Consider the following 12,138-nt stretch of genomic DNA (forward strand, 5'->3'; position numbering starts at 1 on the left):
TTAGGATAAGTATTTTAAGTATAAGCACTTACAAGTGTCCTAATATAAATGTGTGATTTTTATGAAACAACCTTACTGTTACAAAATACAAACAAGTCTATCACATATAAGCTCCAAATTTTTTAACAAACTTGTGTTCTATCCTATTACGTTTCAACGTGAAATCATCTAGGCATATTAGGAGTTTGTAGAATATTTAGTCACCTGACTAGTCACATTTTTTATAGATATTTATCTAATGGCATTATCATTAAAGAAAATTTAAATGTCTCATTCTGAATTTAGATGTTTAAATTTTAAGGAATGTCTTATGAATAGTAGAAATATTAGGAATATAGGAAATCACCAATTAGATGAAACTTTTGAGCCATTGGTTCCCTGCAGTTTTTATTCTAATTTAGTTCATTTGACACTACATATTCTAATTTAAAGAAAAAATTGCCTTAGGATTTAGATTAAAGTGATTTAGAACTGGAAGGGATCTCAGAGACTGTCTAATATAAAATTCTTACTTTAGAGATGACAGAATGGAGGCCTAAGGAGAAGAGACTTGGACTGGCTCACAGTCGAGATGAAACTTACCACATCCCAGACTTCCTGAGGCCTGGTCTAGTTCACTTTATGTTATACAATTAACATTATTTTAATGGAAGTATGAATAAATGTTCATAGTAAGATATTTATTCTTTTACATTAGCTGTAAATGTCTTCTGAAAACTTTTCCACTTTTTTTCTTTTAAACTGTGCCCATAATAATTTAGTTATCTTCTGCTCCATTGGACATTTTTCTTTATCCTTTGTTGAAACTCTAGCTTGAACAGGAATTGGAGTTATCTCGAAGGTTATTGAACCAATCAGAAGGCAACAGAGAAACACTTTTGTATCAGGTAAGTCTATGCAAACTATTATAATATACTTTTACATTAAATCAGGATTGAGTAGTTGTATTTAAATGTCTTTGTGAAAGGAAAAAAAATCCCTTGGTCTAGAAATTTTTTTTCCTAAGGAATGTATATTAGTAGACCTAAGTAAAAGATAAAATTCTTTCAGGGAAATTCAGAGAAAGCTAGTACAAACACCAGCCAAAGTCCCCACTGTGACAGCGTATCTTGCTGATTGCTGGTACAACTTATTACTTATCTCTCTTAGCATGAGTGGTGTAAAAGTAAGACTGAATGTATAAGATAAAATTTACTCAGGAACTTAATTTTATTCCAGGAGGCATTGGAAAGTAAAGGAAGAAGTAAACTACATAAAAGAGACCTTTGCATGTTCAGTTTACTTTGAATATGTCATTGTCTTTAATTCATGTTTTCAAGATACTACCTGACCCTTTTAACCAAAGATAAGGCTTGATTTTTAAGTATAGCATTTTGCATTCTATCAGTCCATAATGGGAGTTTGGTGCTTCTGATGTTTAAAGTTCAATAACTTTAAATAACCATCTTACATACATTGGATAAGGGCTTATGAGTTTCTATATGCCTCTCTGTGTTTAAAACAAACTGCAATTATACTTTCTTCTGTTTTGTAGTGTGTGTTATATAACTCACCTTTAGAATATGCTAGTGGTAGGCAAAGATGTCAAGCCTTATAGATGTTCAGAAGGAGTGTTACGTTCTGACAACTGGTGCTGAAAATAGAAGATAGCACCTGTTTTACAAAACCTTTGAAAATATTCACTGACTTTGTTCTGCAGCCAGTGGTCACATGGAATTAATTTTGGCAGAGTTCAAACTTTCCTTTTTGGAAGTTTATATTTGTATTTAATTCCATTCTGATTTGTTTGGAACTCTGACTTAAAATCTCCAATTTCAGCTTTTGAAGCAAGGGATTTCTTTGTTTAGACTGTCCTTGTGATTCAGCTGAATCTTTTTGCCGTTGCTAATGTGTTTAATGGTCATTTGGAAGTACCTGCTATGTGCTAGGTAATTTGGTACTCTAAGGATAAAAAGATGAACAAATCAGTCCCTGACTTCAAGGAGTTTAGAGTTTATTCAACAGCATCTGTTGCATACTTATTTTGAGCATGATGTTAGTATCAAAATACTCTAAGTCACGATTATTTCTCTTGAATTTAGCAACCAGGAGACCATGTTCATATCAAAGCAAATGGGTGAAAACAGAAAAATATAAAAACATAATACTTAATTGAAGGTGGTTTCGGTTATTAGTAATGGAGTAGACTGAGGACAAAATAAGTGATTAAAAAAAATCTGGTCACTTTCTTTGCCACAACGGACACAGAGAAGGAAAAAGCATTCATTTATTCTTTGTGGACGAAATGAGAGGAATGAGGAAATGGAGCAGGAAACCGTTCCACTATGCTTGGAAGGAAATTAACCTGGATTCAACTTGTGTTTACAATAGCCCATATGAAGTAAATCTTTTTCTGATTGTGAAAACTGATGTTTGACTTTTGACTATGTATTTAGGTAGAAGAACTGCGTACACAACTTACGAAAGCAGAGGGTGATCGAAAAGGTTTACAGAATCAAGTATCTCAGATTTCCAAGCAACAGTCAAACTATCAGGATGAACAAGGGGAGGACTGGAGGTTTAGGAGAGGTAAATTGCAGATTTATACCTAATAATGTGGTAATTTGTGTGGGAGCTTTTTGGTCTTTCTTAGGAAATACTTTTCATCCTCAGAATTGTATTCCTTTTTGATGCTCACATCATACTTTACTTGATCTATTAAAATTTTTCTGATAAGTTGATAATAATTTAGCATCATCATATTTTAATATCTTCCCTGCTTGGTTCAAACCCGTTTTGGTTATTAGACCTATTTAACCGTAGGGCTTTCTCTTAGAGCCTGCAAAAGCAGTAGTTTTTTCAGCCTCCTATCCCCATGCCCAAATATATGTGCATATATTTGCGTGTGTACCAGTCTTTGTACTTAAATTGTAAATGTCACTCTTTTTCACATTCTCTTATTTCAGTTTTCAATATGTGAGAAATTAAAGTTAAGACCCTCTCTTTTTTGTTATCTGGAGTTGGTGATAAAAAGTAATCACACCTCGGAAGTGGTTATGAGTAGTATCGCTGGCTTTTTATGTGAACTAGGAACACTTTGTGTTTGAAAAGTGTTAGGATACTTTCTCAGTGGAGGTATTAATTTAAGTTATGGAATTTAATGGCTGGAGGTATGTTCAGGATTAGTAATGGTAATTTTGAGATTATATATAATGGTTTATATTAGGTGAGTTCACATTGCTTAGCTTCTGTGTTATTCCAATAATGAGACGTTCTACTCAAATGCTCAAATTATTGGCAAAATTCTTACAAGTGTTTGATGTACTGTTGAATTCAGGGAAGGCAAACGTTGCCCCGGGCTTTCCAAAGACAACTCCATATGTTGCCTAAGCTAGAATTTCCACATTGCCAGAAAATCTTCATTGGATGACAAATTTTGACAAAGCTATTCTAATATGTTTTCTTAGTCTGTTCTGTGTTACCTTAAAGGAATACCTGAGGCTGGATAATTTACAGAGAAAAGAGCTTTATTTAGGTTGCAGTTCTGTAGGCAGTACCAGAAGCATGGCTCTAGCATCTGCTTGAATTCTGGTGAGGAGTTTTATGCTCCATCAAAATATGGCAAAGAAGTTCAAATGGGGAGTGGGCATGTGTAAAGAGGGATCAAATTCAGGGAATGTACTGGCTTTCTAACAACCCACTCTTGTGTGAACTAACCAGTTCCCTTGAGAACCATCAGTCTCAGGAGAGCAAGAACTCACTCATTACTACAAGAAGGACATCAAGCTATTAGTGAGGGATCCATCTCCATGACCCAAGCACCTCCCACTAGGCCCCATCTACTCACACAGCCATAGTGGGGATAAAATTTCACCGTGAGATTTGGTGAGGACAAATACGCTATATCCAAACCATAGTGTATTTTTAGTTCTATGCAATTAAGTTTCATGTGATATAATTTAAATATCAGAATGTCACTTATTTTTAAAAGATCCTAAGCTATTAGATTCTTCATCAAATTTCATAAAAGATACACATGGAAATTGTTGGAAAAAAGACCCAACACGTGTTACATGTATTGATACCTCATAAAATGTAATTATTTTTGTTGTAAGTCTTTGAGGACTGAAAAATGTTGAGCTTTTCTTAACTACTTATCAGGTATGGAAAAATTTTGGAAGCTCTTTTATGTATGTGATAATGGACATCATCACCTTTTAACAATTGTAGAGTTTTTCATCTTTACAGAATACTTACATTATTTAAAGACAGTTCTACATTAGAAATCATACTTACCCGTTTTCACCTGCTATTTCTTCCTCTGCCCACTGCCAAATGGGTTCCACCTCTATTTGTGAAATTGACTTTGTGTGGTTTGCTAGCAATCTCCTCCGTCAATTCCAAGGAGATCGTTTGTTGCTTATTTTACTGTCACCTGCTTACTTTTTCTTCCTTCCTGAAATGATTCCTCTGACTTCCATGCCCCTGGCCTTTCCTACTTCTGCCTTACATTCTTTGTATTTGAATCTTTTGGCTGTGTTCACAATTTGTCCTTTAAATGTTGGTTTTGCCTAGTATTTTACTCATGGCTTTTGTTACTTAGTATTTCTGCCTGGGAATTGATTAAAAATTATCACCTAGAAGTGATAATTCCTAAATTTAACTCTGTTTGCTCTCCTAACCTTTGGACCTCCAGATGGAGTTGGTCATTGGCTATCTTCATATACTGTTCCTCAGAATGCTCTGATATTTACAGATCAACAGATAAACAGCTAAATTCATCCTCTCCTCAAAATCTGTTTTTCTTTGATGTCTTAGTGTATAACATCATCCTCCATCCAGACATCCAAGCCTAAATTGCAAAGAATATAGAAATGATTTATTCTCTCCTCTTTCTAATTAGTCTTTACCTCATGCCTATTTATACATCCTGATAGCTCTTGGATTTGCTACATTCTTTTTCTTATTCTCATTGCCCCAGCTTAAGCATGCTTGAGTCAGTATAGGACATGTAGTATTCTCTTGTCTTACTGTTCTGGCTTCTCTGTAATCTATTTTCTTTTCTACTACTAAAGGACACTATTCTTATTTCTTATTTCTATTTTAATGATTTTTTTTTTAAAAAAGGGCCTGAGAATAAATAGGTTGAGTCACTTGCCCAAGATCACACATGAGGGAAGCAGCTGACTCCAGTTATTCTTTTGCCAAACTGGAGATCTCAACTGCTATCCTATACTGACCAAGCATTCTCCAAAATGGAGTATTTGTAATACTGTTTATATTTTATACTTTTTGTTTTAAATATTTTTAACTTTGGTAAATGTTTCATTACATATACTACATGTGTGTATGTATAGATGTATGTGTATATTTATCTTTAGTAGTATATATGAATATATAAGTAAACATACCAAAATGTCTCCATATCAAATATATGTTTCATAAAGTATACCTATATATATATATATATATATATACATGCTTTCATATTTTATATAATATCTTCATTCTAATGTTATATCCACGTATATATATCAGGAAACATGTATTGATATATACATATTACTGAGACATAAGTTATATGCACACAAATATACACACACACACATATATATAAATAAAATGTATGTTTATAAAATGAACAAATTCATTTACAAATAGATAAATATGTACATTTGCAGGTTGGAGAACTATCAGAAGTAGGGAAAATAGGGCTAATGGGCCAAATCCAGAATGCCACCTGTTTTTGTAAATAAGCTGTATTGGAACACAGCTACTCCCATTCATTTATGCACTGTCTAGGCTATTTTTGCAATATAATGGTGGAATTGGCTAGTTGTGACAGAAGTCATATAGCTAAGATATTTATTATCTGATCCTTTATAGAAAATGTTTGCTGACACTTGGTTTGTAGAATAAATTCTAAGTTTCCTAGCAACACAAACTCTATTGACTCTCCTTTCTCCCACACTGATAGCATTTGAGATGTATTAGCTGCTTAAAACTACTGTGGGGCCAGGTGCGGTGGCTCACACCTGTAATCCCAGCACTTTGGGAGGCCAAAGCAGGCAGATCATGAGGTCAGGGGATCAGCCTGGCCAATATTGTGAAACCCCCTCTCTACTAAAAGTACAAAAATTAGCCGGGCATGGTGGTGGGCACCTATAGTCTCAGCCGCTCAGGAGGCTGAGGCAGGAGAATTGCTTGAACTTGGGAGGCAGACGTTGTGGTGAGCCGAGATTGTGCCTCTGCACTCCAGCCTGGGCAATAAGAGCGAAACTCTGTCTAAAAAGAAAACAAACTGCTGTGTGTGCAATTACCTGAATATGAAATTCAATTTTGTACCTTTTGTACCTTTTGTATGTTTTGTAGTATGTTCTTTCCCTAAATGCACCCCAACTTCTTCTCCTTTGCTTGGTGAAATTTGGTATTCATTCCTTGAGTCGGACTTATATCTCTGTTCTTCCTACCATAGTTCCTCACTGAGATGGGGCTAATCCCTTTTCCTGTTTGTACTGTTTCTGTATAATCCACATGTATCTATCAGTGATCTTATCATCCTATTGAAATGCTCATATGTCTTACATTCTAACATGTATAATTTTGAACACTAATATTCTGAAGTTGGAATGTATTTTACGAATGATGTATAAATTTGATTTGTTAGTGTTTTCTTCTTTCATTCTCTCCCTTTTTTTTTCTGGAAAGAAAACTACTAGAAAGATAGTGGTTTTAAAGTGACAGTTTATGTTCCAATTGTTGACATTTTAGACTCCATAAAGCAATTTATATTTTGTCTCTATTCTTGGGATGTGTATTAGCCTGTTCTCACATTGCTAATAAAGACACACTTGAGATTGTATAATTTGTAAAGGAAAGAGATTCAATGGACTCATAGGTCCACATGGCTGGGGAGGCTTCACAATAATGATGGAAGGGAAAGGAGAAGAGGAGAAGCAAAGGCATATCTTACATGGTGGCAGGCAAGAGGGCTTATGTAGGGGAACTCTCCTTTATAAAACCATCAAATCTTGTGAGACTCATTCACTATCATGAGAACAGCATGGGAAAGAGCTGCCCCCATGATTCAATTACCTCACACTTGGTCCCTCCCATAGCATGTGGGAATTATGGGAGCTATAATTCAAGATGAGGTTTGGGTGGGGATACAGCCAAACCACATCAGGATGTAAGCTCATTGAGTATGAATTTCTGTATTATTTGTCCTTATATTAGAAGGCGGTATTATAGTGCCCTGTGTATCATAGATCAAGTATTTCATGTTGATTTAAATACTCAGTCAACTTATATTGTTAAATTATATATTAATTTTAGGGAATAATCTCCAGATTAGTAAGGATTAGTAAATTGGTTGGTCATACACAATCAGAAATTTAACAGCATCATTTTTTTGTTTATGTTGCAAGAAAATATTCTGTAGATGAAGTAGCTTAGTTGAAAACTCTTTGTATTTTTGTTTTACTGTTTGGAGATAGTGTAGAGGTGTGAGGAAAATTAAATTAAAAATTGTGTATGATTTTCTTGAAATAAATTGCAGTAGAAATCAGGTAACATTTTAAGTTTTAGTATCAAACTGGAATAATATTTGATGACATAGCAATGCATATGTTTTTGAAAACTGTAAAACTTGAGACAACAGGCTGGTAAAATCTGTTGAGTAACAGTGTCAATAAATGTATTACGTTGGCTAGAATATGGAAACACCAGGGCTCAGTACTATTTGAAAGTACATTCTCCTGTGAATAAAGAACAACTGTTTAACTTCACATTTTGTCTTTTAAGGGGTTGAGCGGGAAAAACAGGATCTGGAGAAGCAGATGTCAGATTTGAGAGTGCAGCTGAACTTCAGTGCAATGGCGTCTGAGTTAGAGGAAGTGAAACGGAGCATGGAGCGAAAAGACAGGGAGAAAGCACATCTGGCAGCACAAGTAGAGGTGACTTTCTCATTTTAAACTGTATTAGAAATATTTTAATTTCATTTCATGGAATTGCTGAATGAAATTTTAATATAAAAGTATTTTATGAACTCTAGTTTGAATATTGATAATCTAATATTAATGACCAATTTTCTTATAGGTAGAAATTCCTATGGATTCATTTCTTTTTAATTCAGGATCCCCAAAACCAGGAATCAGGATTATTTTTCTTTATTATTTCAGTGAGAAATCCTTTACTATTTCTAAATTGGAAAATATTTTTGTTCTAATAGCAGTTGAACCCTTTCTACAGACAGAAGGGACCTTTTTTCTTTGAGAGAACAGTGAATTATTATATATTTTGCAGGTGAAACTTGCAGAATGCATAGTAAAAAGGTGTTACTGATAATTCCTCTTTGGATCCTTGAAGGTTTACATACCTCTAGTTGTTCTGCATGAGGTGGTGCTGCGATGCCTCCATTAATTTAGAGTTGTGTAGCAATCGTGGATGATGTGGTAATCATGAATGAAGTGTAACTGGGCAGCTACCATTTCCTGCTTTTATCTAGCATAGATGAAGTGATTATCAGTATATATTAAAAATCAAAGGAAAAGACCTCACAAAGGGAAATGGCTTAATTCAAATTATAATTACGCAAATTAGATTAAAAATCGATGACACATTTGGAAATAGATATGTATCAATTCTCCCTGTATCTGTTTTTATGAGTGAAGTTGTGTTCTAATTGTAGTAAGTTGCATTTGAAGTATTTCCAAAATTAAAATGAAAGTTAGAAAATTGGTGTTAAAAGTACCTAATTTTATATAACCCAAAGGAAATATTTAATGTTTCTTGTCTGTGTTTCTCTTTCATCTTGTCAGTACATCAGTAGAAAATGTCTTTTAAATTTGGTTCAAGATTCAGATTGTAAAGATAATGAAATATTGACATATTCTTTACAAAGTCCTCTACATGTTTAATAAAGACTTACTTGAAATAGTCTCAGAGCAATGGTAATTATACAACTTTTAAAGTTTGCTTCATGGGTATTATTTTAGCCCTTGATCCTGCTAATGAAATGTTAAAATATGATTATTTTGTTGAAGTCATGTATTTTTTAAAAAACTATGCTGGATAGAACTAAAACATCCCTTTGCTCTGTGTTCATAACCACATGTTGGTACTCCCTCCCTTCTTTCCTTCCTTTTCTTTATTTTTTTTTTTTTCACTTGCCATCATGGTATAAATTGGAAAAAAATCTCAGATATGTGAGCATTAAAAAATTACTTATAATAGCCTAATAATGCTCTCATGCCAGATTCCTGGCTTTCCATTTTCCTACCTAAATAGTTCTTTTAGAGTTTCATATGGGTTAGGAGAAGAATTTGAATCCCCTTGGGTTAGTTTGGTTTGGTTGTATATAGTTTGAGTGTGAAAAACAAGTAGAGGAGAGGTTTTTACTCACACATCAAATATTATTGACTGCCTGTTACATGCCAGTCACTGTTCTAGGTGCTGGCAGCATAGCAAAGAACACAAATGCAGCCAGTTCTCTGTTTCTCACAGTGAATCTAAAATAGATGCAGGCAGGAAGCAGTGGCTTGTGCCTGTAGCGTAGGCTACTCAGGAGGCTGAAGTGAGAGGATTGCTTGAGGCAAGACTTCAAGGCTGCAGCAAGCTGTAATTGTGCCACTGCACTCCAGCCTAGGTGACATAGTGAGACTCTGTCTCTAAAAAATAAGTAAAAATAAAAATAAAATTGATGCAGAAAGTCCTTTGAGTTTGTCTTGCTTCTACGAATAAATTTCTTTTTTTTTTCTAGTTGCCATTGCAAAGGACATAATAAAGACAGTGTTTATCCCTGTAAGACATTAGCATTAACTCATTTATTTTTCAGATTTTCTTATTTTGGACAATAAAATAGTTAATTAATTTTGCAGCTGTTGTTTCTGATTTAGTGACACTTCTGATTACACTTTATTTTTCATTGTAAAAGAACTGTTAAGATAGGACAAGATTATTGTCCACATCACTAATGTTCTTACAGGACCTTTTGGAGGCCATTTGAGTATCTGTTCCCAAGCTATTCTCAAAGAGATGTCTTGTGCAGACTTTGTGAGATAGTAGGATGTAAACTACTCTGTTGCCACCTCTTGAAATTAGTCTCTGCTTTGTTTTTTGAAAATATCAGGTAGTACGAAGCTGTTGCCTTATACTCTGTTAAAAAAGAGAGATGAGGCCGGGTGCGGTGGCTCACGCCTATAATCCCAGCACTTTGGGAGGCCGAGAGGGGTGGATCACGAGGTCAAGAGATCGAGACCATCCTGGTCAACATGGTGAAACCCCGTCTCTACTAAAAATACAAAAAAATTAGCTGGGCATGGTGGCACACACCTGTAGTCCCAGCTACTCGGGAGGCCGAGGCAGGAGAATTGCTTGAACCCAGGAGACGGAGGATGCGGTGAGCCGAGATCGCCCCATTGCACTCCAGCCTGGGTAACAAGAGCGAAACTCTGTCTCAAAAAAAAAAAAAAGAGAGATTAATTTTCTTTAGTTGCTTTTCAGAGATGAAATATGAATAAAAAAGATGCACAAAATGAGATTATTGGTCAGGCCCAAGAACATATGTATAGTAATAGTTCTTATGATTTGTTCAATCATTAATGTTTTCGTTTTTAACCTTCACTTTCTTATAGCTCTCCTATAGAATCTCATATGTGGTCTTGTCAAATAATTCCTTTTGTCTTAAACTTTCCTACTCAGTTCCATCATTTTTTCCTTTGTTCCAGTTGTTCACTGTTTCTGTGAACAACTTTGAATGTCTTTTCTTTTTGTGGAAATCCTAAACTTTTTCCACCATGAACTTTTTTTGGATTATATCAGCTGTAAATGATAATTCTTCTTTCTGAATAATGCTTTTGTCCATATCACTAATATTCTTATGGTGCCTTTCTCACACTCTCTTGAAGTAATCTGGATATGTTTTGTTAAAAATTTCAAACCGGGGCTGGGCAAGGTGGCTCACACCTGTAATCCCAGCACTTTGGGAGGCTGAGGCGGGTGGATTACCTGAGGTCAGGCGTTTGAGACCAGCTTGGCCAACATGGTGAAACCCCATCTCTACTAAAGATACAAAAATTAGCTGGGCATGATAGCAGGCACATGTAATCCCAGCTACTTTGGAGGCTGAGGCAGGAGAATTGCTTGAACCTGGGAGTGGAGTTTGCAGTGAGCTGAGATCACACCACTGTACTGTAGCCTGGGTCATAGAGTAAAACTTCATTTCAAAAAAAAAAAAAAAAAAAATTCAAAGTGGGCCAAAGTAAAATAGAAAGAGATTCAGGGGAAAGCCAGCAGCCCTGTCACTATGACAGAGTGAGCTTTGGTGCCCTTACCATGGTGGAGACATCATGTTTCAAGGTCTTGTCCTCACATTTGGAAACTTGAGTTTTCTGTGTATGACCCAGGGGACTGGCTCATATTAACAGTACAACTCAGAAGAGAGAAGTATAGTCAGTAATTGTGGTTTTTGCAATTACTTTTGCACAGACCGAGTATATAAAAGAGTACCATTTCACTGATTTACCCTATGGGAGTCATCTAAAGATATATATATATATATGTATATATATGTGTTGTGCGTGTGTGTGCATATTGCATGCTCTTTTATATATATATATATATATATACAGTATATATACAGTTTATTGTGTTTTAGGTTTTGGGGTGCATGTGAAGAACATGCAGAATTGTTGCATAGGTACATCCATGGCAATGTGGTTTGCTGCCTTTCTCCCCATCACCTATGTCTGGCATTTCTCCCCATGTAATCCCCCCCAACTCCCCACCCCTCACTGTCCCTCCTTTTGTTCCCCCTCACAGACCTCAGTGTGTGATGCTTCCCTCCCTGTGTCCATGTGTTCTCATCGTTCAACACCCACCTGTGAGTGAGAACATGTGGTGTTTGATTTTCTGTTCTTGTGTCAGTTTGCTGAGAATGATAAACTGGACAGGGAAAATGTGGCATATACACCATGGAATACTATGCAGCCATAAAAACGATGAGTTTGTGTCCTTTGTAGGGACATGGATGAACCTAGAAATAATCATTCTCTACAGATATTAAAACAATATTCTATTGTGCAGGGCACCAATCTCCCAATTTTCTGATTTTAGAATTAGTAACCAAAAAATTGCTTAATGAACACAGAATCAGAGAAT

The 12,138-nt window shown here is 35.3% G+C and overlaps 1 protein-coding gene across 9 annotated transcripts in view; it reads left to right on the plus strand.

The window, feature by feature from the left end:
* Window positions 1–12,138, plus strand: part of CEP128 (centrosomal protein 128) — a 476,123-nt gene that overhangs the window by 95,043 nt on the left and 368,942 nt on the right. For all 9 annotated transcript variants that reach the window (XM_074392897.1, XM_074392891.1, XM_074392894.1 and 6 more), the window contains 3 exons: window positions 813–887; window positions 2,436–2,568; window positions 7,783–7,934. In XM_074392897.1, the coding sequence (XP_074248998.1) occupies window positions 813–887; window positions 2,436–2,568; window positions 7,783–7,934 (360 nt within the window). The remainder of the gene's footprint in view (window positions 1–812; window positions 888–2,435; window positions 2,569–7,782; window positions 7,935–12,138) is intronic.

The sequence above is a fragment of the Saimiri boliviensis genome, chromosome 2 (genome assembly GCF_048565385.1).
Source record: "Saimiri boliviensis isolate mSaiBol1 chromosome 2, mSaiBol1.pri, whole genome shotgun sequence".
In the NCBI taxonomy this organism is placed as follows: domain Eukaryota; kingdom Metazoa; phylum Chordata; class Mammalia; order Primates; family Cebidae; genus Saimiri; species Saimiri boliviensis.